The sequence below is a fragment of the Schistocerca serialis genome, chromosome 6 (assembly GCF_023864345.2).
Source record: "Schistocerca serialis cubense isolate TAMUIC-IGC-003099 chromosome 6, iqSchSeri2.2, whole genome shotgun sequence".
NCBI classification, from domain to species: domain Eukaryota; kingdom Metazoa; phylum Arthropoda; class Insecta; order Orthoptera; family Acrididae; genus Schistocerca; species Schistocerca serialis.
This window is the reverse complement of record NC_064643.1, coordinates 717,867,180-717,895,126: the sequence shown is the minus strand read 5'-3', so window position 1 is coordinate 717,895,126 and position 27,947 is coordinate 717,867,180. Positions and strand designations below refer to the sequence as shown.

General features: G+C 43.0%; 1 protein-coding gene across 3 annotated transcripts in view; it reads left to right on the top strand.

Moving 5' to 3' along the window:
• Positions 1 to 26,720, top strand: part of LOC126484385 (zinc finger protein 474-like) — a 270,411-nt gene extending 243,691 nt beyond the window's left edge. For 2 of the 3 annotated variants that reach the window (XM_050107878.1, XM_050107877.1), the window contains exon 6: positions 26,360 to 26,720. In XM_050107878.1, the coding sequence (XP_049963835.1) occupies positions 26,360 to 26,511 (152 nt within the window). In that variant the 3' untranslated portion in view covers positions 26,512 to 26,720. The remainder of the gene's footprint in view (positions 1 to 26,359) is intronic. The other variant, XR_007587846.1, reaches the window with a different exon arrangement.
• The last annotated feature ends 1,227 nt before the right edge of the window (positions 26,721 to 27,947 follow it).

Here is a 27,947-nt window from a genome sequence, read left to right as displayed (position 1 = left end):
CTTTTTGGCTAGCTCTATCGAAAATACAAGCTCTGCTAGAGGTCTCTAGGCGCCCTCTTTCTTATTGGCAACCTAGGCACCAGCCTACTGGGCCTATGGATAAATCCGGCCCTGTTCGCGGTAGCCATATTGTTATTAGACAAGAGACGTTGTACGGGTGTGTTCTTATATCACACTGAGACTGTTGCCATTCAACATGCAGTTTAGGTAGAGGTAACTGGGACAGAACGCGCGCAAAATAACTTGGCCCACGAGCAGAAACGCATTCTCCTCCGCAGCCCTGGGCGAGCCCAACCGTTTGCTCCAAACGGATGGGGCCCCAGTTGGCTGTCGCCTTCCGACCTGCACTCTTCCGAGCGTTCTGATTGCTAACTCTGTACTACATCACTAGACACTAAACTTCTTCATAATCAGGCTCATATGATAATATGGAGTGCCATTAAATTTATGAGAGCTGTTCAATAAAGAATGATTACGATTGTTTTCACAAAATACCTTTACTCATCCACATAATCTTGATGGTCCTTCCCAAGATAGTCTCCTTTGGATGCAGTGCACGTGCCTCAATATTTCTGCCACTCTCCTAAGAAATGCTTGAAACCATTTTTTGAAAGGTCTTTCATGATCACTTCCGCACTCTTCACTACTGCTTCTGACGATGGAAAATGCTTCGCACAACAGGTGTCTCTTTAGGTCTGGGAAAAGAAAAAAGACACATGGATCTAAATCGGGGGCATAGAAAGTGTGAGGGATGCACTTCACATTGAATTTTCCAAGATATTCAGTAACAACATTTGTAATATGTGACTGTGCATTAATGTGATGCAGCATTCAGCCTGCTTCGTGGGTATGTGTTCTTTTATGTCTGATATGGGCATTCCTGTAGTACTGGCCAGTTGCGTGTGTCCAGGTACAATATGCTGATGCAACATTTTAAGAATATCAAAAAACGAGATGACCGTAACTTTCCCAGCAAACTTTACTTCTTTGGGGCTTGCTCACTAACATCAACTTAAACTGCATGCAGACCTGTGCATGAATGTCCTTTTGTTTGGGAACTGGCAGTCTTCGAACCCTAAATTTTCTGTCTCAACTTATGGGTGGCATAAAATGAAATATTTAGTATTTCAGAAAGTGTTCATAAGGTTATTCGTCAATTCTCTCTCACAGTGACAAGAGTGGTGGTGTTGTTTTATTCTGTAAGATTAGTAACGGGAGTCCCATATCCTCCTTCCTTTGGAATTGTTTGTGTCCCATTTTTAAAAGACTTAAACCATCATCCACTCTTCTGTAGGGAATAACTGACTCTCCACAGGCCACCTGTGACAGTACGCAGACCTCAGCTCAAGATTTGTTGAGACGCAAGCAGAATTTCAAAACGACATATCGTTCACTGCACATCACCTACATTGCTGCGGTAGGTGATACTGAACATGTCTCAGCTTGCCCGCCTCTCACAGTTGAGAATCAGGAGTGCTGAGAATGACATTAAACTAGTAGAAAATCATAAGACTAAATTCTGATGCAAGAAATTATGATTGGAAAAAAGAAATACGATCATTATTTACTGAGCAACCCTCGTATGTCGGAAAAGGCAATCGAGTGAGCAAAAATCTAATTAAAAAGTGTGCTTGAGAGGGCTGTTAGTAATCCAAACTGCACAACAAATAGAATAAAGGACGTGGAAACTTCAGGAGAGACAAGGAAAGAGGTGTAGAAAATTTTACATTTAGATAATATTGACAAACAGGTCGTCAGAGGATGGACATGTAATTTCCTAGTGACACACTTGCTTTACTTTATATTGTTACTGTTATAGTGAGTGAGATGTGACCCGCCAGGGTAGCTGAGAGCACTAATTCGCTGCTTCCTGGACTCGGGCAGGAACGCCGCCCCGGATCGAATCCACCCAGCGGATTAACGACGGTATGCCGGCCAGACTTGATGTGGTTTTTAGGCGGTTTTCCACATCCCACTAGGTGAATATGGGGCTGGTCCCCAAGTTCCGCCTCAGTTATGCAACTCACAGACATTTGAAAATGTTCACACTATTTCATGACTTACACTAGATGCAGCCAGTTGGGGTACACTAATTCCATCCCGGGGTGATTTGGGGTGGCGTCAGGAAGGGCATCTGGCCACCCTCTGCAATTAAGACTGCCACATCCGTGCTAACAAAACTGACCACATGTTAGAGCGGGACAAAGGCCCCGAGAAAGAAAGAAAGAATAGTGAGTGAGATGTGCACTAGGCGCAGTACTGCCACGTTCTTACTTTATTAGATTTCCTACTGGCAGGATGCGATTGCACTCGTTTTGCTGTTGTTGGTCCTTTATTTACGCGACTATTTCTTTTTTGTGCCCTAGTGAGAGAATATCGAATTTGGACGACTATATTTGTCGTATTATTGGTCATACTGTTGGCGCCCCGGTGGTCCCGGTCGCCTACAGTGGACTGGAAGCCGAGCGGTGACCTCTCCAGTTGACGGGATGCTAGGAAATGACTGTGGACGCGTCAGAAACGCCAAAGAAATATTATTAATTCATGACACCTTTATTCCTGCCGAGTACAATGTGCCCCGCGTAACACAGGCTGGCTGAGCTTGGTGATATCAACGACCTTCCCCGAGTCCTCGCTGACTCGGACCAATGACAGCAGCTCCGGGCCGCACCAGTCTCGCTAGCGCAGCGCCACGTGCTGTGACATAGTGGTGGAATGCCCTTACTTCAGCCGCGCGTGGCTGGCGGCGCCCTGCTGGCTGACCGGCTCGGCAGTGGACAGCAGGCCACTGCGCGTAGGAGGCTCCGGGTTGGAGTCCCGGCACTGTTCGCACGAGAGGCGTTCTCGTAGTGCGGAGTGTACTCTATCCCACCCCGTCTTCTTCCCTGCTCCTCCTGGTGGCTCGTCCGCAGTGGACGGGCGGAACGGACTGCAATCCCCCAGCGTCGTCGGCTCACCCCGTTGTGACGGCGGATGCGCAGGGCCTAAGCCCCGCACGATCTTGATGACAGCTCACTGATGTGGTCAGCATTGGTGGCGAGCGAGTCTGCCGCGATGTCTGCTAATCCTTGGTTGATGATTGACAGCGGCAGCAGTGAGGACCAGAGCTGGTACTGTCCCCCCACGTCTGCTGCTGGATGGGCCGCCCTTACTGCAACATCTCCTTAATAAAGATTAACGTGTTGACCACCGAGCTGAGTGCTATGCAGCGTCCCATTACACATCTAACTGCAAATGCCGTGTTGCTATCAAAGCTGGCGTATTTAAAGGAAGCTCGAGTGAGGTCCTGACGTCATGCTCATTTGTAATGAACGCATTCGTTCCACTTATACTACTGATTTATCCTCGTACTCGCCCCTTAGGTGTTCTTGCGACAGACTTACGTGAAGTTATGAAATGCATTACAGCTGACGCTATACCTCTGTCTTACACTCTACGGAAGTCTCCGTCTAACACAAACCCACGTGGTAAGCAATTCTCTCTCGCCTGTTGTGTGTAACCAGGCCACTGCCCCTGCGTGACGACACATTCCGATACATGTGCAATCCTCTTACCTCTTGGCTAACCTACTGCCTCTGGCTCTCGGCATAGGCAACGAAACTTTTGACAATATTCCACGTTTCCAACTCTTTTACTATTCCGCGACACTACAATACTGACGTAACCCATTTGCAAACTCGCCAGTTTCAGTTTAGAAGTTGTGCGAGGATACGCATCTGTGTGTAGGCCCGAGCAGTCGAAGTGCCCTGTGCCCCTCCCTTCCCCTACTGCGCAGTGGCCGTTCGTGGCAGATTCCCCCACCACTACCGGTGACCCTCCCCTGCGAAGGTGTGAGCCAAGTTATTTTGTGCGCACTGTGTGCCGCTTGGTGTAGTCGGTGGCCGGGCAGTGGTTGAGAGGTGAGCCTCGCTGTGGCAGGTGTGGGCCCCGGCTGGCAGTGACGGCTGTTGTGTTGGTCAGCGGGGCAGCGGCGCCGCCTCAGGACGGCGGAGGGCCGCGCGCTGCTGGGGGCGCAGCGCCGCCTGCTGCAGCTGCTGGCAGGGGGCGCCGGCGCCGGCTGCGGCTGCGGCGAGGGACGCGCGGCCGGCGGTGAGTGCGGCCGCACTCGTGTCCGGTAGTCAGCCTCCCGGCTGCTCCTCTTGTGTGGGCGGACTCGCGCTAAGAGGGACAGAGTGCTGCAGCAGAAATTTGGACGTCGTGGGGTTGGGCTACCGAGTACATTCTGGATGATGTTGTTTCGGGCTGACACCTTACGTTTCGTACTGAGAGAGTACAGCCAGAGTGAGTGATCTGTCTGAGGTAACTTTTTCCTGCCTGTCTACATTGTAGATGGAAGGGGCAGACGCGAGTTTTGTGTAGGTTCGGATTCAAGTGGTTCTCATTGCAGTAATCAGAAAACACTTCCAGAGCTCTTGTCAACACCTGCTCTGCTTCTTCAAAATCGTGTCTCTGTAACGCGAGTGGTCAGCACAGCAGAATGCCGTGCGATGGGCCCGTGTTCGCTTCCTGGCCTGTTTGGAGATTTTCTCCGGTCGGAGACTAGGTGTCGTGTCGTCTTTGTCACCATTTCGCCCTCATCGAGATGCAAATTACCAAAGTGATGTCCCGTGAGAAGACTTGCACCGGACAATTGGTCTACCCGACAGGTGGCCGTAATCACACAATCATTTCATTTCATCTTTCCGTACTGTGAAAGCGAGGTCATTCAGCATCTGTGATAATACACTCCCGTGGAGTAGACTATTTCTTTGGTTCCTATAATGACTTTGTCTTCCTTGAAATTCAACTAGAATCTTCGATTGGGCAGTGAGTTAACAACTATTCTAGCGAAACCATAGTCCTCAGAAAAGTTCTAGTGATCATCAGTGTTTATCTGAAAGGTATTTTTCAGGTCCAACTTTGAACATCATATCTATAAATGTAGAAGGAATATCTGGACCCCAAATATTAACTGAGGGGAATATTTATCTAGATCCCCCCCCCCCCCCCATGAACCATGGACCTTGCCGTTGGTGGGGAGGCTTGCGTGCCTCAGCGATACAGTTAGCCGTACCGTAGGTGCAACCACAACGGAGGGGTATCTGTTGAGAGGGCAGACAAACGTGTGGTTCCTGAAGAGGGGCAAGGTCTTTTTCAGTAGTTGCAGGGGCAACAGTCTGGATGATTGACTTATCTGGCCTTGTAGCACTAACCAAAACGGCCTTGCTGTGCTGGTACTGCAAACGGCTGAAAGCAAGGGGAAACTACGGCCGTAATTTTTCCCGAGGGCAAGCAGCTTTACTGTATGGTTAAATGATGATGGCGTCCTCTTGGGTAAAATATTCCAGAGGTAAAATAGTCCCCCATTTGGATCTCCTGGCGGGGACTACTCAGGAGGACGTTGTTATCAGGAGAAAGAAAAACTGGCGTTAAGAAGCTTCCACAGGATAGAGTAGCATGGAGAGCTGCATCAAACCAGTCTCTGGACTGAAGACCACAACAACAACATGTGAGCATAAGATATGTTACTCGTTCTGTAGAGTTACAGCAATGAGTGATAATTTTTTAAAACATAACATTATTTATGATACATTTAAATCAAATGTGTACAAATCAATTTAAATCAGATTTGTATCAGGTTCAGTTAGGAAGCCAAAAACTTCCAATTTTTTTATGGGTAGATGCAACATGCTGTATACAGGGGTGAATCGCATGAAACTTGCACCGCAGATATTGCAGAAATGGAAGGTGCTATTGATGTGCAGTTTTCAGAGAGTGGATTGGTAGTCAAGGGTTCATACTGTTAGCCAATAAAAAGATTGCAGTAACACTTAAAAAGTGCATTGTTTGTGCAAACATACAATTATTGGAGTGAACAAACTGAAAGGCAGGTAAATTGGATTGTCAGTGGTGTTTGTTGCAGCGTTTTAGTGCGAATCGGTTGCATACATTAGTTGTGTGGATTCTGACTAGTAGCAAGACAATGGTACATCACAGGTTGTGTTCAAAATGCCCAGTGGCAGAGGCAGTGCACACTTTCGTTCTGGTATGGAACGACTGCTGGCATTTCGGCGGATTACCACTGGGTATATCGTGATCCATCACTCCGGATCACTCGTCCCCATGCATCCACTGTCCAGTGGCGTTGCTCTTGGCACCACATGAAGCGGCGCTTAACAGTGACTACAGGCATGTGCAGCTAATGAGTTGTTCACCTACTGCACCGCATTGTTTTTAGCTCCCTACACACAGTCACTCTGCTAACTGCATTGATGGTAGCAATTTCGAACACACGAATGATTCTTTCCACTGATTCTACGCGATATTTTACAGCCACACTGTGCAGTGCTCTACGGTCCATGTTTGTGCTCTGCCTGGTCTTCATTTAGCTCTGGTTCTTCCTTCGCATTTCCACTTCACAATTACGTCACCGCAATCGACTGGGCAGCTTTAGAAGGGTTTGACAAGTCACCCCTGTCATACCTTAGCAAAATATCTTTCTGAAAACCCAAGGAAATTCTGGTCTTACGTAAAATATAAAAAGGGTAGAAGGACGGATCCTCAAAATTACAGACCAATATTCTTAACATCGCTTTGTTGCAGGATTCTCGAACATATTCTCAGTTCGAATATAATGAATTTCTTTGAGACAGAGAAGTTACTGTCCATGCATCAGCACGGCTTTAGAAAGCATCGCCCCTGCGAAACGCAACTCGCCCTTTTTTCACATGATATCTTGCGAACCATGGATGAAAGGTATCAGACGGATGCCATATTCCTTGACTTCCGGAAAGAGTTTGACTCGGTGCCCCACTGCAGACTCCTAACTAAGGTACGAGCATATGGGATTGGTTCCCAAGTATGTGAGTGGCTCGAAGACTTCTTAAGTAATAGAACCCAGTACGTTGTCCTCGATGGTGACTGTTCATCGGGGGTGAGGGTATCATCTGGAGTGCCCCAGGGAAATGTGGTAGATCCGCTGTTGTTTTCTACCTACATAAATGATCTTTTGGATAGTGTGGATAGCAATGTGCGGCTGTTTGCTGATAATGCTGTGGTGTACGGGAAGGTGTCGTCGTTGAGTGACTGTAGGAGGATACAAGATGACTTGGACAAGATTTGTGATTGGTGTAAAGAATGGCAGCTAATTCTGAATATAGATAAATGTAAATTAATGCAGATGAATAGGAAAAAGAATCCTATAATGTTTGAATACTCCATTAGCAGTGTAGCGCTTGACACAGTCACGTCGATTAAATATTTGAGCGTAACATTGCAGAGTGATATGAAGTGGGACAAGCATGTAATGACAGTTGTGGGGAAGGCGGGTAGTCGTCTTCGGTTCATTGGTAGAATTTTGGGAAGATGTGGTTCATCTGTAAAGGAGACCGCTTATAAAACACTAATACGACCTATTCTTGAGTACTGCTCGAGTGTTTGGGATCCCTATTAGGTCGGATTGAGGGAGGACATAGAAGCAATTCAGAGGTGGGCTGCTAGATTTGTTACTGGTAGGTTTGATCATCATGCGAGTGTTCGGAAATGCTTCAGGAACTCGGGTGGGAGTCTCTGGAGGAAAGGAGGCGTTCTTTTCGTGAATCGCTACTGAGGAAATTTAGAGAACCAGCATTTGAGGCTGACTGCAGTACAATTTTACTGCCGCCAACTTACCACAAAGATGAGATAAGAGAGATTAGGGCTCGTACAGAGGCATATAGGCAGTCGTTTTTCCCTCGTTCTGTTTGGGAGTGGAACAGGGAGAGAAGATGCTAGTTGTGGTACGAGGTACCCTCCGCCACGCACCGTATGGTGGATTGCGGAGTGTGTATGTAGATGTAGATGTAGACAAGTCTGTGATTCATTTGTTCCTCGGATGATATCCATGACTAGTCCACATTCAAAGTCTCTGAGCCCTCCTGACCAACCAATGCTACTGTTGCGGCTTCTCTGCTGATGACACACTACTCCCAGCTTCCTTCTATACTGGAAGGTCCGCTTCTCGTCACAGCCAGTGATCGATTCCGCATTAAATAGGGCTGCCTGGACACTTTCGATCAGATAGCGTATCTCACTCTTCAATTCTCCTCAGTTTGTTCCATTCATATAATTTCAGCTTAATAAAATTAAGCTCCACTCTCATGATCTGCATAGGGCTTGTATCATAAACCTCCACTGCTATGCATATGAAAGCAAACTTACATTTTCAGGTGTGATTTAGTAGCGCGCAGTGTCTCTCCAATTATGATCTGGATTATGTGCCTCGTGTGCACTGTTCAGTCTGTCAACAAGTAGGACAATGTCGCTTTACAGCAAGAAGGGTTGTCAGTTGGCTGCAGAGCTGACGTACACACAGGATCGTCGTGCGAACATTCGGCCACTGTGGCCACACAGCAAACGTTGAAGATCTGTCTCTTAGCAGACGCCAGCAGTCAACAACAGCTGATGATCGATACCTCCAAATAACATGGGTCGTAGGTAGGCATCTTAAGTAGAATGAAACAGAACAGCATGCTAGGATTGTGGTGACAGCAGTGGGGGCTGTGTTGATGAGAACAGTATGGAGAGTTTATCCAGCTCGTCCTCTAGACGTCCATTACCAGCAACAGTACTGATTCTGCAGTCCACTTGTGTGCGAAGAATGTGGACGAGAGAACACCTGGAATGGAGTGTGAATACATACATACATACATTTATCCTTGTTCCATAAATCAGTAATGCGACATTTCGTAATGATGTGGAATGTGCCACTTTAACATAAGTTTTCTTTATGCAAAATAATTAATTAATTAATTATTTTTTTACAGTTACTACTTCATATCTATTGAGAAATTCTTTTAATTTGGTTGGCTACCTGTCAGACTTTTAATGCTATTTGACAAATGACCAAAGATTTTTGTGGCAGCATAGTTCCAAAATGAGATTTAATCCAGAATAGGGAGTATCATCCTTTCTTCTAGTGTTCCAGCTATGCACTTCGCTGTTATTTTTGAATTGGGATGGATTATTAATGGCTAATTTCGTAAGTGAATACATGTATTGCGAAGGTACTGTGAATATGCCGAGTTCCTTAAATAAATGTCTGCAAGGTGATCCTGGGTGGGCTCCAGCTATTATTCTGATGATACAGTTTTGTCCAATGAGTACTTTCTCTCTTAATGACGAATTGTCCCAAAATATGATGACATATGAAAGCAGTGAATGAAAATAGGCATAGTAGGCTAATTTACTGATATGTTTTTCACCAAAATTTGCAATAACCCTAATAGCATAAGTAGCTGAACATAACCGTTTCAGCAGATCATTGATGTGTTTCTTCCAATTCAATTTCTCATCAATGCACACACCCAGAAATTTTGAGTATTCTGCCTTAGCAACAGACTTCCGTTCATAGTTTATATTTATCAATGGTGTTATGTCATTCACTGTACAGAATTGTATAAACTGTTTTTTCCTCAAAATTTAGTGAAAGTCCTTTTGTAGAGAAGCACTTAATAATTTTCTGAAAGACATTATTTGCAATCTCCTCAGCTGATTCTAGCTTTTTGGGTGTGACTACTATACTTGTATCATCAGCAGAAAGAACTACCTTTGCATCTTCATGAATATAGAGTGGCAAGTCGTTAATATATATCAAGAACAATAAGGGACCCAAGACTGAACCTTGCGGGACACCATTCTTGATACCTTCCCAGTTAGAGGACTCTGCTGGTTTTTGCAGACTATCTGTACCGTTAATTTCAACCTTCTGCATTCTTCCAGTTGAGTATGAATTAAACCACTTGTGCGCTGTCCACTCATACCACAATACTTAAGCTTATTTAGAAGGATTTCATGATTCACACAATCAAAAGCCTTTAATAGATCACAAAATATCCCAATGGGTGATGTTCGGTTATCCAATGCATTTAATATTTGATCAGTGAAAGCATATGTAACATTTATTGTTGAAAAGCCTTTCTGAAAGCCAAACTGACATTTGTTAGAACTTAATTTTTACAAATATGTGATGCTACTCTTGAATTCATTATTTTTTCAAGAATTTTGGATAAAGCTATAAGAAGTGAGATTGGGTGGTAGTTGTTAGCATCAGATCTATCCCCTTTTTTATGCAATGGTTTAACAATGCATATTTCAGTTTGTCTGGAAAAATACCCTGTTTAAGTGATCTACTACATACATGGGATGAAAATCCTACTTATTTGTTGGGAACAAGGTTTCAGTACTCTGTTGGAAATGCCATGTGAACTTTTACTTTTGAGTGAATTTATTATATTCCTAATTTCTATAGGAGACGTGGCTTGAATTTCAGTTTTATGAAATTGCATAGGCACTGCCTCTTCCATATACTGCCTTGCATTTTCTAATGAATAACTGGATCCTATTTTCTCTACAACACTTAAAAATGATTATTAAAAATGTTTTCTACTTCTGACTTCTTGTTAACAAACTTTTTATTGTGTTTGACAGAAATACAGTCTTCCTGTGCTCTCAGTTGCCCTATTTCCCTTTTCACAATATTCCAAATTGTTTTAATTTTATTATCAGATGTTCTAATGTCAGACCTAATGCACATACTTGTGAACTTTTTAATAACTTTTCTTAATAACTTTTCTTATAATGTTTCACTGTTTCAGGAGCATTACTCCTCCTAGCTATAAAATATATTTCCCTTTTCTGTTTACAAGATATTTTTATCTCTTTACTAAGCCATGGCTTTTTACATTGTTTCCTACAATTATATTTAACTGTTTTCTTAGGGAAACTGTTTTCAAATATACTCACAAAAGTATCATGAAATAGGTTAAATTTTAAATTAGCACCATGTTCCCTGTACACCTCATCCCAGTCTAACTGTTGCAAGCTTCCCCTAAAATTTTGAATACTTAAATCGTTAATGGAACGCACTATTTTGGAGGACTGTTTCACATTACTGTATTGAGCTATATCATATACTGTAACTAGCTGTGCATCATGATCAGACAGACCATTCTCAACAGGAAAAGTTTTTATTTGATTAAATTATCATGGTCTATGAAAACGTTATCAGTGTGCTGCTTTCCTGTACCACCCAAGCAGGAAAATCAATAACTGATGTCAAATTGAAAGAACCAAGTAATACTTCAAGGTCAAGCTTTCTATCGGTCTCTTTCAGAAAATCTATGTTGAAATCCCCACAAACAATAATTTGCTTTCCTTTGTCTGACAGGTAGCACAACAAAGTATCCAAGTTTTTCAAAAATAGTTGAAAATTTCCCAGTGGGTACCTATACACGGCTACAATTATAAAAGTGCCATTATTTAGTTTAAGCTCCCATGCACATGCTTCTATATGTTGCTCTACGCAAAATTTTTTAGTTTCCAAATTTTTGACGCTGTGACTGATTTTAACATATATGGCAACTCCTCCTCTCTCTGTAGTGTCTCTACTTACATGTGCTGAAAGCTTATATCCACCTACATTTACCATTTCTATACCTTTGACTATATGATGTTCAGACAGGCATAGTACATCTAGTCCACCCTCAGTTTATAAATCTTCTAAACAGACAAGAAGCTCATCTACAAGAACCTCTCCCTAACGCACATCGCGTCTCTTGTAGCCCCTGCCACTGCAGTTAGTTGAGCATATCTGTAACGCTCTCGCGCCGACTATACGATCCGGTGACGAAACGTGCCGCTCTTCTTTGTATCTTCCCTACCTCTCCTATTAGTCCTTCCTGGTACAGATTCCAGACAGATGAACAATACTCAGGAATCGGTCGAGGAAGCGTCTTATAAGCCACGTCTTTCGTGGATGAATTACATTTCCTAAAGATTCTTTCTGTGAATCTCAGTCTGGCGTCTGCTTTTCATACTATTTTTTTTTTTTTTTTTTTTTTTTTTTTTTTTTTTTTTTTTTTTGCGTGTCCATTCCACGTAAGACCGCTGTGGATAGTTGCTCCTAGACATCTTAGGGTAGATACTGTTTCCAGCAGTTTCTCATCAGTAATATAGTTGTATAGTACTGGATTTCTTTTCCTGTGTATGCGCAATACGAGATCTGTTCAAAAAATTCTGAGGCTTTGTCCACAAAAATTTTTCACGCTTACCTTTCACTTACTGTACTCGTACATGGTCTCTCCTTCCAAAGATTCTTCTCCACAGTTGATACACCGCTCCCAATGCCGTTTCCACTCCCGGAAGCAGTCTTGGTACGCCTCTTGCTGGATCGCGCGAAACGCCGTCTGCGAATTTCCTTTTATCACGTCCATCATTGCTAATCTTCGTCCTTTCTACGGGATTTTCAACTTTGGAAATAAAAAAAGTTCGCAGGAGGCAGCTCTGGAAAGTAAAGAGGATGAGGCAGCACAGTGATCTCGTTTATTATGCAATAGTCACGCACTGACAGGGATGCATGTGTGGGTGCGTTACCGTGATGCAAGAGCCATGAATTGTCTCGCCACATTTCAGGCCGATCCCTTCTCACGTGTTCTCGCAGGCGTCGCAACACGTCCCGTTAGTACCATCGATTAAGTTTGTCTCTGTGGAATGAATTTGTGATGAACTAATCCTTCAGTCAAAGAAAATTGTCAGCATGGCTTTGACGTTTGGCCTCAGCAGACGAGCGTTTTTTGGTCTCGCAGAACATTTCCTGACCCATTGTGGAGACTGAACCTTGTCCTCAACATCATAACCGTAGTCCCACGTCTTATCACAGGTTATGATTCTCTTCAGGAACATCTCGTTCTCATTTGCGCGAACCAAAAACTCTTCACCGATTATGTGGCGAATCTCTTTCTGGTCTTGACTCATGACCCGTGCGACGAACATGGCGCCAGCACGATGCATTCTAAGATGCTGCATCAGGATTTCATGGCATGATCCAACCGACATATTACATTCTTCTGCAAACTCTCGAACAGTCAGTCTTCGATGTGCACGCACAATTTCGCTGTGAGCATTGTCGGTAGACGTCGAAGGGCATCCTTCACGAGGGCGATCTTTAACTTCCTCCGGCCATTTTTAAACCGTGTGAACCATTCGTAACACCGAGTGCGGCTTAAGTAGTCATCACTGTAAGCTTCCTGCATCATTTGGTGTGTCTCTGTAAAGGTTTTCTTGAGTTTCACTCAAAATTTAATGCAGACGCGCTGCTCCTCTAACTCTGCCATCTCGAAATTTGCAAACTGTGCGACACAACGTTGTACTCACAAGGGAACCTCCCCATCGCACCCCCCTCAGATTTAGTTATAAGTTGGCACAGTGGATAGGCCTTGATAAACTGAACACGGATCAATTGAGAAAACAGGAAGAAGTTGTGTGGAACTGTGAAAAAATAAGCAAAATATACAAAATGAGTAGTCCATGGGCCACAAAAGCACCATAATGGATATTGTAAAAATGGAATTGTCGTGTGGCTAGGGCCTCCCGTCCGGTAGACCGTTCACCTGGTGCAGGTCTTTTGATTTGACGCCACTTCGGCGACCTGCGCGTAGATGGGGAGGAAATGATGATTAGGACAACACAACACCCAGTCCCTGAGCGGAGAAAATTTCCGACCCAGCCGGGAATCGAACCCGTGCCCTTAGGATTGACAGTCTGTCACGCTGACCACTCAGCTACCAGCGCGGACATGGATATTGTGAGATCAGGAGCGTCGTGGTCCCGTGGTAGCGTGAGCAGCTGCAGAATGAGAGGTCCTTGGTTCAAGTCTACCCTCGACTGAAAATTTTACTTTCTTTATTTTTGCATAGTTATTATCTGTCCTTTCGTTCATTGACATCTCTGTTCACAGTAATAAGTTTAGTGTCTGAATTTTGCGACCGCATCGCAAAACCGTGCGATTAGTAGACGAAAGGACGTGCCTCTCCAATGGGAACAGAAAACATTTGATCGCAAGGTCATAGGCCAACCGATTCCTCCACAGGAAAACACGTCTGATATATTCTATACGACACTGGTGACGGCATGTGCGTCACATGACAGGAATATGTTGTCGACCCACCTAACTTGTACACTTGGCGAATGGGTGAAAAGATTCTTCTACCTTGCCCGATTTAGGTTTTCTTGTGGATGTGATAATCACTCCCAAAAAAGTGATGAAAACATAAGAGTTTGTCACATAAACTGAAAAGAAAAAAATTAAATTTTTCACTCGATGGAAGATACAACAATGAAACTTCCGGCAGTTACACGTTAGACACAGGCTTGTGCAGGGATGCCAACCGCATTTCGCTCCTTCACACCACTGGCAGGAAATTACGAATGTTCCGGGATTCTTTGAACGGACCTCGCATGTTACACTACTGGCCATTAAAATAGCTACACCATGAAGATGACGTGCTGCAGACGCGAAATTTAACCGACAGGAATAAGATGCTGTGATATGCAAATGATTGGCTTTTCAGAGCATTCACACAAGGTTGGCGCCAGTGGCGACACCTACAACATGTTGACATGAGGAAAGTTTCCAAACGATTTCTCATAGACAAACAGCAGTTGAGCGGCGTTGCCTGGTGAAACGTTGTTGTGATGCCTCGTGTAAGGAGGAGAAATGCGTACCATCACGTTTCCGTCTTTGATAAACGTCGGATTGTAGCCTATCGCGATTGCGGTTTATCGTATCGCGACATTGCTGCTCGCGTTGGTCGAAATCCAATGACTGTTAGCAGAATATGGCATCGGTAGGTTCAGGAGGATAATATGGAACGCCGTGCTGGATCCCAACGGCCTCGCATCACTAGCAGTCGAGATGACAGGCATCTTATCCGCATGGCTGTGACGGATCGTGCAGCCACGTCTCGATCCCTGAGTCAACAGATCGGGACGTTTGCAAGACAACAACCATGTGCACGAACAGTTCGACGACGTTTGCAGCAGCATGGACTATCAGCTCGGAGACCATGGCTGTGGTTACCCTCGACGCTGCATCACAGACAGGAGCGCCTGCGATGGTGTACTCAACGACGAGCCTGGGTGCACGAATGCCAAAATTTCATTTCTTCGGATGAATCCAGATTGTGTTTACAGCATCAAGATGGTCGCATCCGTGTTTGGCGACATCGCGGTGAACGCACATTGGAAGCGTGTATTCGTCATCGCCATACTGGCGTATCACCTGGCGTGATGGTATGGCGTCCCATTGGTTACACGTCTCGGTCACCTCTTGTTCGCATTGACGGCACTTTGAACAGTGGACGTTACATTTCAGATGTGTTACGACCCGTGGCTCTACCATTCATTCGATCCCTGCGAAATCCTACATTTCAGCAGGATAATGCACGACCGCATGTTGCAGGTCCTGTACGGGCCTTTCTGGATACAGAAAATGTTCGACTGCTGCCCTGGCCAGCACATTCTCCAGATCTCTCACCGACTGCAAACGTCTGGTCAATGGTGGCCGAGCAAATGGCTCTTCACAATACGCCAGTCACTACTCTTGATGAACTGTGGTATCGTGTTGAAGCTGCATGGGCAGCTGTACCTGTATACGCCATTCAAGCTCTGTTTGACTCAAGACCCAGGCGTATCAAGGCCGTTATTACGGCCAGAGGTGGTTGTTCTGGGTACTGATTTCTCAGGATCTATGCACCCAAGTTGCGTGAAAATGTAGTCACTTGTCAGTTCTAGTATAATATGTTTGTCCAATGAATACCCGTTTATCATCTGCATTTCTTCTTGGTGTAGCAATTGTAATGGCCAGTGGTGCACATTTATTTACGTTCAGGGTCACCTGCCAGAGCCTGCATCATTTATCAGTCCTGTGGAGGTCATTCTGGAAATCGATACTGTCTTGTGGCATTGCTGTTTTCTTACAGACAGTCGCATCATCGGCAAACAGCCCCATGGAGCTTTCGACTTAATACAACAGATCATTTGTATATATTGTGAAGAGTGAGGGTCCTGTCACCCTTCCTTGGAGCACTTTACATCTGTCGATTTTGTTCCGTCAAGATAGCGGCTTTAAAGCTCTACCTGCAAGGAAGTCTTGCATCCAGACACAGACCGGATGTGACGTACGGAATGATGTACGTGCTGGAGACGCTACAGCCGGGAGGGGGCGGTAGCAGGGCGCTGGAGTGTGTCCGCCGCGTCCCCCTGCTGATGCAGGACTACAAGTCGGGGGCCGTCCACGTCCATGTCCAGGCACCGGCTGGTCCCACGCCGGCGGCGGCGCCGGTCGATGTCGCGCCGGTCCTTCACCCCTGGCCGGCCGGCCCGCTCATGCTAATGCGGCACTCGGGACACGACAGCCGTATCGTACACGCTGGCTCTTCCACATTAGTGAAAGCAGGAAGAACATTGGTACTAAACTTAGGTTCGACTAGGGACAAGGAAATGAACGAAAAGTATCGATACTCGAGTGATGGGGAAATCTGTTTCGTTCAGCATTGTCAATCGTATGTTTTCGTACGTCCGACGTGGGTAAACTGAAGATCGTGTCTTGAAATATAAGAATACGCTCTATCATTTCGCTTTCAACTTCTCTGGAAAACACTTGTACTGTGAGCAAACATTTTTTTCATCCCCGTTTGCATTTTTGTTTTTATTTTCTGCGTGCCTCTTAGTTGCCGGCTTAGGCGCCTTTTAAACACTTACTTACTCACTCACTGGTCATACCGGACTCGAGAGTCCATTACCGCAGCAACGTATTTTCGCCATCTGTCCTTGTCTTGGGCTTTTTCTTTCCATTCGCCTTCAATACCTAGGCTCCTCAAATCAGCCTTCACATTGTCCTCCCATCTACGCCTCGGTCTCCCCACAGGACGTTTTCCCTCTAGGTGCCCTACCAGTACTCTGCTCGCTGCCCTGCCCTCATCCATTCGAACTACGTGAACCGCCCATCGCAGCCTACGTCATTTAATAATACTGATTATGTCAGGGCTTGAATAGTGCTCGTGAACCTCTTCGTTACGCAGTTTTCGCCACTCTCCGCTAATGTCATCCCTTTTTACTCCGAAAATTTTCCTCAAAATTTTGTTTTCAAATACTCGAAACGGCTTTTCATTTTGCACAGTGAGAGACCAAGTCTCACACCCATACAGCATAACTGGTAGAAAATCTTTAAATTCCTAGACAATATCCGTGATGGAAGTAATCTATTCAGTGAGAAGTAGCACGCATTTCCCGCCCGTAATCTCTTCTTCAGTTCGGATTCAATCTCATTTCTCGAAGTGATGTCCACGCCTAGATACTTAAATGTGTTCATTTTTTCAAACTGCATGTCTCCAACTCTTAACATTTCCTGATCTACTGCTGTTGGCATTCTAGTAGTAACCAGGTATTTAGTTTTGTCTTCACTTATCCTTAGATCAACATCTTCACTACCCTTGATTAACGCATTGCTGCTAAATGCAGTTCATTTGAACTCCACTTCCCATAACGCTTTTCTGCCGTATTATAATACGGAAGTTTGCAGTATATTACACCAGGCAACGTAATCTGCGACTCTAGCCGTCTAAAATCAATTGAATTACACTTCTAAACGCGGTGACCTGAGGCAACAGACAATGCAAAAAGAAACACAAACTGATAAACTACTCGTGGTTTAGTGCGCGGAGTCGGCATCGAAACAAATGAAGAACGAAATTGGGATTTGTCGTCTGGTTTCCCGTGATCCATCGCGCCATTACCAACTTCTGCACACCATGGAAGAGCTGCAATCCGCTAGCATTACGTAGTACCAACCATAAAGTACAAATATTGCCACTCTGTGACACCAACAATAGAACTTCTCGTTCAGTTTTATTTAATCAGCCTATTTACTTTATTGGTTCAAATGGCTCTGAGTACTATGGGACTCAACTGCTGAGGTCATAAGTCCCCTAGAACTTAGAACTAGTTAAACCTAATTAACCTAAGGACATCACAAACATCCATGCCCGAGGCAGGATTCGAACCTGCGACCGTAGCGGTCTTGCGGTTCCAGACTGCAGCGCCTTTAACCGCACGGCCACTTCGGCCGGCTATTTACTTTATTCTTTGGTAATGACCACATTTGTTCTCCATTTGGTTACGCTACGCGTTGTTTAAAAACACGCTTCTTCAAAATAAGAAATGAAAATGAAGTCCCATGCTTCTTTACAGAGCGTAGGGGAACGATGCGGGAGACCCGCACCGCCTTACTAGGCAAGGTCCTAATGGAGGTGGTTTGCCGTTGCCTTCCTCCGACCGTAATGGGGATGAATGATGATGATGAAGACACAACAACACCCAGTCATCTCGAGGCAGGAAAAATCCCTGACCCCGCCGGGAATCGAACCCGGGACCCCGTGCTCGGGAAGCGAGAACGCTACCGCGAGACCACTAGGGGCGGACTCTTCAAAATATACTCGACGATTAATAAAAAACGGTACAATGTAGCAACCGTAGCTGTTTTGTCGGGACAATGGTACACTGAAGCTAAATAAGGGTCGATCCCGTAAGATACGGGACGTCTGGGCACTCTAACTTAGGGTAAAGAACGCATTAGAACATTCACCACGTCGTCCCTAAACATTACGTTGCCCTAATAATACTAAACACATTTTTAAAGCTTTATTTACGAGCAAGATTCTTAAATTCTACCGATGCAATATCGGAAACTTGCAGCGGTACATTACGGACAACCTCGTAATTTTTTCTTTGTCAGTTTTCTACAAACGAACGGCAACGAATACAGATTCCTAACTATTTGAAAAAAATCGTTATTTCATTAATATTCGCCCATAAATAAAACATCAAATTGCCGTTTACCTTCTAACAGTGATTCTCTTGACCATGTGCACAAAAAAATTACAAAAAAGGCTACTACAAAATCAACGCAGTCTTAAACGATCTGTTCCTCAACACGCAGAACACATACTGTAGTTGACAATATGGCTCCAAGAAGCACCTAGTTTACGCTGACCTCCCTAAATGTCCGGTAGTACAAGCAGTAGTGCGAATTAGGGGCCGGTACAATATAAGCAACTTTCCTCTACTGTCCGTGGCTGGTTGTAAGCTAGACTTCGTGGGTAAAGCTTTACTGTTTGATCAACTACGCTAAAAGTACTATAATGTCATTATTTTGTTGAGATAGTAAGCTGTGCTGTAAAAAACAGTACTGCAGTAGGATAGTCGACATAGGTGTGGCACAGTAATGTCCAATGTTATTGAAAATTAAATCTAAAGGCCACATACTGTAATTCTTAGTAATTTACAGAAAACGCGAATGAACTTTTATTCTAATAAATACACGTGATCAGTGTCAACCAAGACAGTGGTGAAAACGAAAAGAGAAATTAAATTTTAAACACACTATTTAAATTTCTGCCTCCAACATCGCCACAAAATAGGCATCGCTGAACTAGCTGGCTCATCCCCTCGAAGAACGCAGCAGCAGCAGCTCAGTCGGACAGAGCACACTGCTATGTACTCCCAGACATGTTCGTTTTCTGGTCAAAGTTCAGCTGGCTCGCGTCTGATTGGCAGTCGTCCCATAACGCTGCATTTCCGACCTCTCGTCATTTGGTACATTTTGCTCGATTCGATGTCTGCTACCCGGTTCTGACCTCATTGTCGGGTTATCTTTCTGCTTCCTGTATACGCGAGGTAGTAGCGCCCAGAACGTTCGGTACACAAACACACCTCTGGAAACTTCTCTACACTGGTGCCTCGCTTATACAAAGTGAGAGGGTAAGGCGCAATACCCCATTCATTCCGATACTGAAACGAGGTTTTCTGCAATTGATAGTACACAGAGGGGCGCGCTGTTTTGTTGTATGTTTAATCGTATTTAACTCTTGGAACAACTGAGATGCTGAAGCAGGTACTTTCTGTTGACAGCAAGTAGCTGTTGAGAAGATCATTGTAGTGGTATAACATTTGATAACATTGGCATTGAAACTTTTTTCAAAACAATCCGAGAAATATACTAAAACTGAAAGGTGAAATGCCAGGAAGAAGTTGAAGGGAGCTAACAAGAAGTTCGAGTAATTGAGAGCTCTGTAAAAGGGGTGTTTGGCTGATCAAGTTGGAATTGGGAAAAAGCTGAATAAGAGTACTAGTTAAAAAATGACACTGTAGTTTCAATAACAAACGTATTTCTGTACAAAGGGAAGCAGAAAATAGTAGCTAGAACTCAGATTATTTTTACCAGTTTTATTTTTTATTCATTTTAATTTTTTCAAACGAAAAGCAGACACAAATTTCTGTAACTATATAGGAAAATCTCAGTTTCATGTATTTTTCCGTCCTGAGCAAAAAGTGTCGCACATCCTTCACATTCACCTTGAGAACGAGGTTATGCGTTTCTTAAAATGTTAGTCATTTGCGGCGAACCTTTCAATGTTCTGGAGGGTATGACTTCCAACGGGCACGTCCTGTCCTCTGCATTGAGTAAACCATTTCCGTACGTGTTCTTCCAGAGTTGGAAGTCACCACGCCCGTTCTGACTCCTCCTTCATTGCGATATGCTTCTTTCATGCGAAAGTCGAACACTTCTACTTTTCTGATGTAATTTTTACAGCTGATTTATGTAGACCTTCTGTGGTAAGTTAGGCATTATCGATAAAATGACCTGTCGGAGACTAAAACAAATTCTTAGTTTATAAAACCGAACTGACTTTTAAAATCCCTGAAAATCGTCATCTGAACTTTCTTCTTATTATTATTCTTCCTCCTCCTCTTCATCGTCATCGTTGTCCTCTTCATATATGTAAGATGGTCTTCACTGCCATCGAGAGCGTTACTTAAGCCGCACTTCGTGAAAGATTTAACAGTAATGTCTTCTCTCACTCTAGACCACAACTGTTTTGCCCACTGATACACTTGTTCGATTGTAGGTCGTTTTAAACTGGTGTTACGTTTCATCCATCATCCATTTGTTTCGTCCCTCTCTCATATACACTTTAAATAGTTTATTTATCGAGACATGAAGAGGTTGCAACTGTGAAGTAAGTTCTCCAGGAATAACAGCAAGCTTTATATTTCTCTGTCTCAGTTTCTCTTTCACAGAATCTTTCAAATGACCACTAAACTGATCTAGAACAAGAAGAGAACTCATCTTCAATAAAGCACCTTTCCTTCTTTCCCACACTCTGTTTATCCATAATTTCACACGAGCCTCGTGTCCATCCAGCCATTGTCATGTACGTGACACCTGATGGTATTTCAGGCTTTGGCATTGTTTTCGCTTGAATTTGATCATTGGATTAAGTTTAGTACCGTCAGTACAACAGGAAGGACAACAGTATAGCGCTTTTTTCCATGTCCACTTGTTTTTATAGTTACAGTTTTAGCACCTTTCACGGCAACAGTTCTGTTACTCGACACATCAAATGTCAGAAGAGTTTCGTCCATTTCGCTATTTGGCATGGTTCCACGGTAGTTTTCTTTTGATGTTGATAATAAAGCGATGGAAAGGAAATACTTTCTCTTCACACTCTTGCATCTTCTGAGATCTTTTCGTTTTGGTTCGCATCCTAAGTCCATGACAATTCATAAACCTGTAGCACCAACCAACTTCAAAGTTCCATTGTAGCGCTAGCTTACGAGCGTGTATTTGAATCATTTTTGTATTAATTCCAGTGCCATTTTGACGGTGTCCTTGACTCCATTTCAATAAGTCATCTTCTAGTTTCGGCCATTTTGCATTCAGTGCTTCGTTACTTCGTTATTAGCCTACCAATCGCGAATGGTTTTTTCTGTTGGTGGAGGGCCAAAATGCCGCTCAGTTCCTGTGTCTTAATGTTCTTCTGCATATGCAATTACTTTCAATTTATAGCCCGCATCACATGAGCGGCTTTTTATTTTTTGCTATTAAGAAACTAACTACTTGTGAATCCCCGCAACTCATGTTCATCACATCGGTGCACTGCTGCTGCCAATTGAATCCAATGTTGACAGAGTCTTACAGTCCGTAAAATATGGTAAATAAAACTTTCCAAATTGTTGGTAGAACTGGAGTGAAATCAACGGTCTTTTTCGGACCGATTATTTTGTGAACAAACATTCGTGAACTGCAGCAAAAATGTATCCTAATGAATGCACAAACGATGTGACATTGTGGACGCAGCAAGAATTGTCTCTAACAATTTAGTGATGGCGCAAAGAAGTCATTGTTGAAAGAGTGAGCACGTTAACTTATCAACTTGAACTTAGGTCGTACTTCTGTTTGTTGCATCATACAGCCGAGATTATAGATGTTTTCAGTGTGAAAATGTTGCGAGTGTAAAGGCGAAAATAGGGTGATTCGAAGTACAGCCTGGATGTTTGAGAATTGTGTCTCACATCAATTTCAAATGGAAAAATAAACATTAATAGTTAGTTCATTAGCTTTGTGTTTCACAGATCATTTTTCACAAATAATCCTAATGATGTGGAACGAGTAATTTTACATTCATATCCCAGATTATTTTCTAAATACGGCTGGATGCTGAAAATTAATGTTTGTTTTATTTTATTTTACTTTCTTGATTAATATTCAGATGTGAGTTAGCAATTCCTATCCATCACCTTTTACACATTGCAATAATAGAAATTCATCTACGGAATAGAAGCAATTGTGTAGAAGAAACTTTTACTTTGCTGTCTGTCAGACTTTTTATATTCACTGAATAAGTGATCAAAAATTTATGTTGCAGCGTTGTGCACCTTTTTTGTGCTAAAGACTACTTTAATGCGGAGTAGTGAATGTCATTTTTTTTCTTCTGGTATTGAAATTATGTACTTCGTTGTTCCTTTTTAAATGTAGTAGACTGTTTACAACTAACTTCATGAGGGAATAAATATACTGAGAAGCAGTAGTCAGAATGCCAAATTCCTTAAACAGATATCTACAAGATGATCGTGAGTGAGCACCACATACTGTTCTTACAACGGAGCGTACGAAGTTCCCAAAGGATTACCTATAAACAGGGTTGTTGGTCGTAATGGTAAAACACAATGTCGTCACCCAATTTATAGTACTAAAGGAGAAGAGTGGATGTTTCTTCAGAATTTCGTAAAATACGTGATCATATCATCTTGTCCTTAGACTTTCTTTGTATGTTAATTTGAAATTAATATTAAAATTTAATTATTATGCCACATTTATTTTTCAGTTATTGATAAAGTTTCACGCTAATCAAAGTCACCCTAGAGTCTTAAACAATCCACAACTACCAAATAATAGATAATTTTTTTTAATTATTCAATCTATTAGAGTAAAAGGTAATAAAAAGCCAAAAATTTTATTACTACAGGTCAATACCCACACTTTCAAAGAAATGTTGTTGTTGTTGTTGTTGTTGCGGTATTCAGTCCTGAAAATGGTTTGATGCAGCTTTCCATGCTACTCTATCCTGTGCAAGCCTCTTCATCTCCCAGTACGTACTGCAGCCTACATCCTTCTGAATCTGCTTACTATATGCATTTCTTTGTATTCCTCTACGATTTTTACCCTCCACGCTTGCCTCCAGTGATCCCTTGATGACTCAGGATATATCCTACCAACCGATCCGTTCTTCTAGTCAGGCTGTACCACCAATTTCTCTTCTCCCGAATTCGGTTCAGTACCTCCTCATTAGTTACGTGATCTACCTATCTAATGTTCAACATTCTTCTGTAGCAGCACATTTCAAAAGCTTCTATTCTCTACTTGCCTACACTGTTTATTGTCCATGTTTCACTTCCATACCTGGCTATTCTCCATACAAATATTTTCAGAAAGGACTTCCTGACTCTTAAATCTATACTCAATGTTAAGAAATTTCTTTTCTTGCCGTTACCAGTCTACATTTTGTATCCTTTGTACTTCGACCATGATCAATTATTTTGATTCCCAAACAGCAAAACTCATTACTACTTTAAGTGTCTCATTTCCTAATCTAATTCCCTCAGCATCACCTGATTTCATTATCCAATATAGGTACACTAATGTTATTAGTTTTTGGAATTATTTAAGTTTAAAGTCCAAAATCGCTTAATGCCGTTAACTTCTCCCCATTTGAGGTACTGCCAGCAATGCCCTCGACAGTCGTCGTGAACTACCTTGAGTGATGTGAACAGCTGCAGGGGAAATTCTCCCTGCGAGCAGCAAGGCTGCCGCACAAACTTACCCCAAGACGGACGCCTCGCCTATCCCAGTAGCCAAAAGTTTGAACGTCTCAGGACGACAGCTGTCAAAAGCTCGAGAGTTTCATCTCAGCTCACACGATGACAACATATTAGCCGCTCCGAGTCCTGGGGCCCTATTCTGTACCGTTCATACCGATCGGTGCCCTAGGTTATCCTCGGTAGTGACGTCATTTTCGGTTATTTATCCGAAGTTGCTATTCTGTAAGCTTCTGAGATCTGTTAAGTCCTACCGCCGATTTTCCGACAACTGAACTCAGAGGTGGTTAGTTTTCGGTATGGCCACTCGTTCGATTTGGTGTGATTTTTTTTACAGCTAGAATTTGTTATTTTAGAATTATTGAGTGGTTTTAGTTTCTGATTTAGTGATGATGTTTTACTGAAGGATCACCAGAATGCATCTGTGTGGAAAGTGATTTCATGATAGACCTTTTTCCTTTGTTAGAAATATGTTTTATGTTTTGTTTCAGTAATGATTATAACATAAAAAAACACTTTCGGTCAATATTCTCACGAAATAAATATTATTTTTACGTAATTGAGAGTTTAAAAAATCATCAAATTTCCGAAGGTCGGCTGTGCTTACGTATATTGAATGAGTGTTAGTTGAAATTACCGATGACTTCGCGTACGCGTTTAAAACTCTTACGTAGCAATTGGAAGGAGCTTTGTGAAGACTGATAGTGGAAATCTTACCAAATTTCATGCATTTACGGCCTACGCCCACATCATTCGGCAACAAAGTCAGCCTGCATCTCTGTCGATTAGAATTACCAAGAATAAAGCAGCGGCTGCAAGTGAGCTGTCGTAACCAAGTGGTTAAGACTCTTAATTGTAGTGCTAAAATGGTCGTGCGGTAGCGTTCTCGCTTCCCACGCCCGGGTTCCCGGGTTCGATTCCCGGCGGGGTTAGGGATTTTCTCTGCCTCATGATGGCTGGGTGTTGTGTGGTGTCCTTAGGTTAGTTAGGTTTAAGTAGTTCTAAGTTCTAGGGGACTGATGACCATAGATGTTAAGTCCCATAGTGCTCAGAGCCGTTTTGTAGTGCTAAATGTCGTAGGTTCGCATGCTGCTGGATATGAAAAAAAAATTTTTTGCCCTTCATGTTTGTAACACATTGTGAGACTTCGTTATTCATGAAAGTAAATATATTCGTTGTAAGGCGCTCTTTCTCAGTAATGACTATCTTCGCTTTCGTGACTTCCATATGTTTAAGAAATGAGAGGTGATGTTGCTTTGCTTGAAACAACTGACTGTAACATTTGTATTTTTTTGTCACAAATAATTCAACATTTTTTTCCCCGAATACGTAGCTATTTCAGAGCGTGTGTCAGACAGGAATCTAACAGCAAACTTAAATTACTGCGAATGAAACTAGCACCAATCGTCTTTCTACTTTTGCTTGTTACAAGTATTTATCTGCGATCGAATCCTTAACAACAGTAGACAGAGATGAAAGATCCGCGCCATAACATTTTTAGACTATACTACCATATATGAAACATTTTGATTCATCAGATGCATGTTATGAACTATGACAAACTTCAATAGCTGCGCTCACCACATGTTCTCGAAAAGGCATTTTCTTAAATTTTGTTTTTAAGACCCAAATCGTTGATGTATCATACAGGGAAGTAGGCTACTTCATCATTTGGATCTCTAGGAGAGAGTTACAACCACATTCTATGCATCTTCTTATTCTTTGACTTTCTCTTTAACAATTTTTTGGGTTCATAGAAGTATACCTCCATGAATTTTGAAGCAACTAAGAAACGACGGAAAAAAAAGACGAATTCTTCAGGTGCTTTTATAGATGTGTTTGTGTGCTGTGGTACTACACACCATTCCTAACTCATATACTGTAACGTAAAATCCAAAACAAGACGTCGACGTGAATGAGAATAAAATGACATAATGTGACATTTGTGGCAGTTTCCAGAACACAGCCAAATTATATATCGCTGTTAATAATGCATAAAAACAGGGTCAGCGAAATTTGAACAGTACTACGTACTCTAAATACACTTTTCGGTACTGCAAACAACAGCGTGCCCATGTCAGCTGCTAGCTACTTCAGGTTCGTGCCGCTGTGCGCGCTGCAGTGCGCACGTGCGGATCTGCGGTAGACTGCGTTTGACTGGAGGAGAACAGACAACAGCGTCTCGGTTCGCTAGAACCGTACGGCATCGTTTCTGAAATGCTTACAGAATAATGTGGAGGCTCTCCTTCGAAGACAATGTCACTCGGTGCGCTCGCCTGTCAGAGCGGCAGGAAGGTAGAGAAGAGGGCCCCAGTGAGCACACGGCTGGCGTTGCTTTCGGTTGCAGAGAGCGGCGGCCTCGACCTGGAGGCCACAGTGGAGGCGGCGTGGCAGTCGCACCTGCAGCAGCTGGTGCCGTGCCACGGCTGCGGCCGCACCTTCTACCCGGACCGGCTGGAGGTGCACCGGCGGGCCTGCAAGGGGCAGGGCCGGCGCTGAGCACCCGGTGGGCGTGTCCAGTAGTGTCTGGCAAACTGGAGACTGTGTCGTCGTAGCCGTCTGTAACCACTAACTCCAGAGTGTTGTGCGTGGTAACCTAGTTCGATACAATTACCTGTGTTAACGATTAACATTTAATAACCTGTGTGAGAAATTGAAAAGGACTTCTTAAATTTCCAAAAAACGTGAAATAAATTTTTTTAAAAATTCGTATACTGTTTATTTCTTTGCATAGCGTGGCAGTGTTGACTTTTACAGGAGACGTGGCTCTATAGTGACCTACCAGCGTGTTACCTAAACACATCCCAGGCTACAGTTCAGTTTCAACTACCTCATTATGTTTCTTTTTCTTTAATTTTATAGGCCTTTAGCTTACACCACACAGCTAGCTTATTCTTTCATAAAATGCAAGAAAATTACTGTTAGAATATTTGTTTGCACACACACACACACACACACACACACACACACACACACATATATATATATATATATATATATATATATATATATATATATATGTATATATATTGTAGAGAGAACATATACAGTTGTAGATTGACCAACATAGTATAATCATCGTTACAGAACACTTTTGTACAGTCCATTGTCTGTGATACGTTGGTCGTAGGTGTGGATACCTTCGGTAACAGTGCATCGATACAACTAGATGAAAATGCTGTGACCTTTGTAACCTCCTCCTCACTTATCGACCTTAATGACAGTGAAAAATTAAACCGCGTGTATCTAATGGAAATTTGGGAAAAGCAATCGTCACCAAAGTTAATCTGTCGGTAAAGAGGGAGGAAAGGGTTACATCTAAATGAAAGGAAAAATGCAAATGAAACTGGTGGAAATTAATTTTGAAAAGGGGTAAAGTTAATAAAGAAAGTAAATGTGCGGCCGTTACGTTAACAATTAACTAGCGTTAATTAGATATTTGAGATTTGGGGGAAATTACGGTCGCCAGTCCTATGGACAATTACTATAGTAACTGAAAAAGAAAGGTTATTATACATATAATTAGCGCTAGAAGCGTGGCAACTGAAGGTTGACACGTGTAGTGTGAAAACTGAAAGTTTGTCAGAAGTAATAAATTTCGCTACACTCTGACTTAATTTAGCAAAAGAATTAATAAAACCGGAAAATTGAAAGTTAATTTAGTGACTGAAATTAATAGTGAGCTTTGTTTCTCAAGCACATCGAAATTCAGTAAAATACGGTTAGTCTTGGGCTACCTGAACAATCATTTCAAAAGCCACTTGAATCTGCGCAATTTAGAAATAAGAGATTTAACTTTGAACTTGAATTAAATGATTCTGAACAATTAACAATAGTAAAATTTAGTACGTACCAAGCTGAGCTGCAGTCACAGGTAAGCTAAAATACGGTAACAAAACTCGTACTCTTAATTTGTGCTTGCGTAATCTGAATAT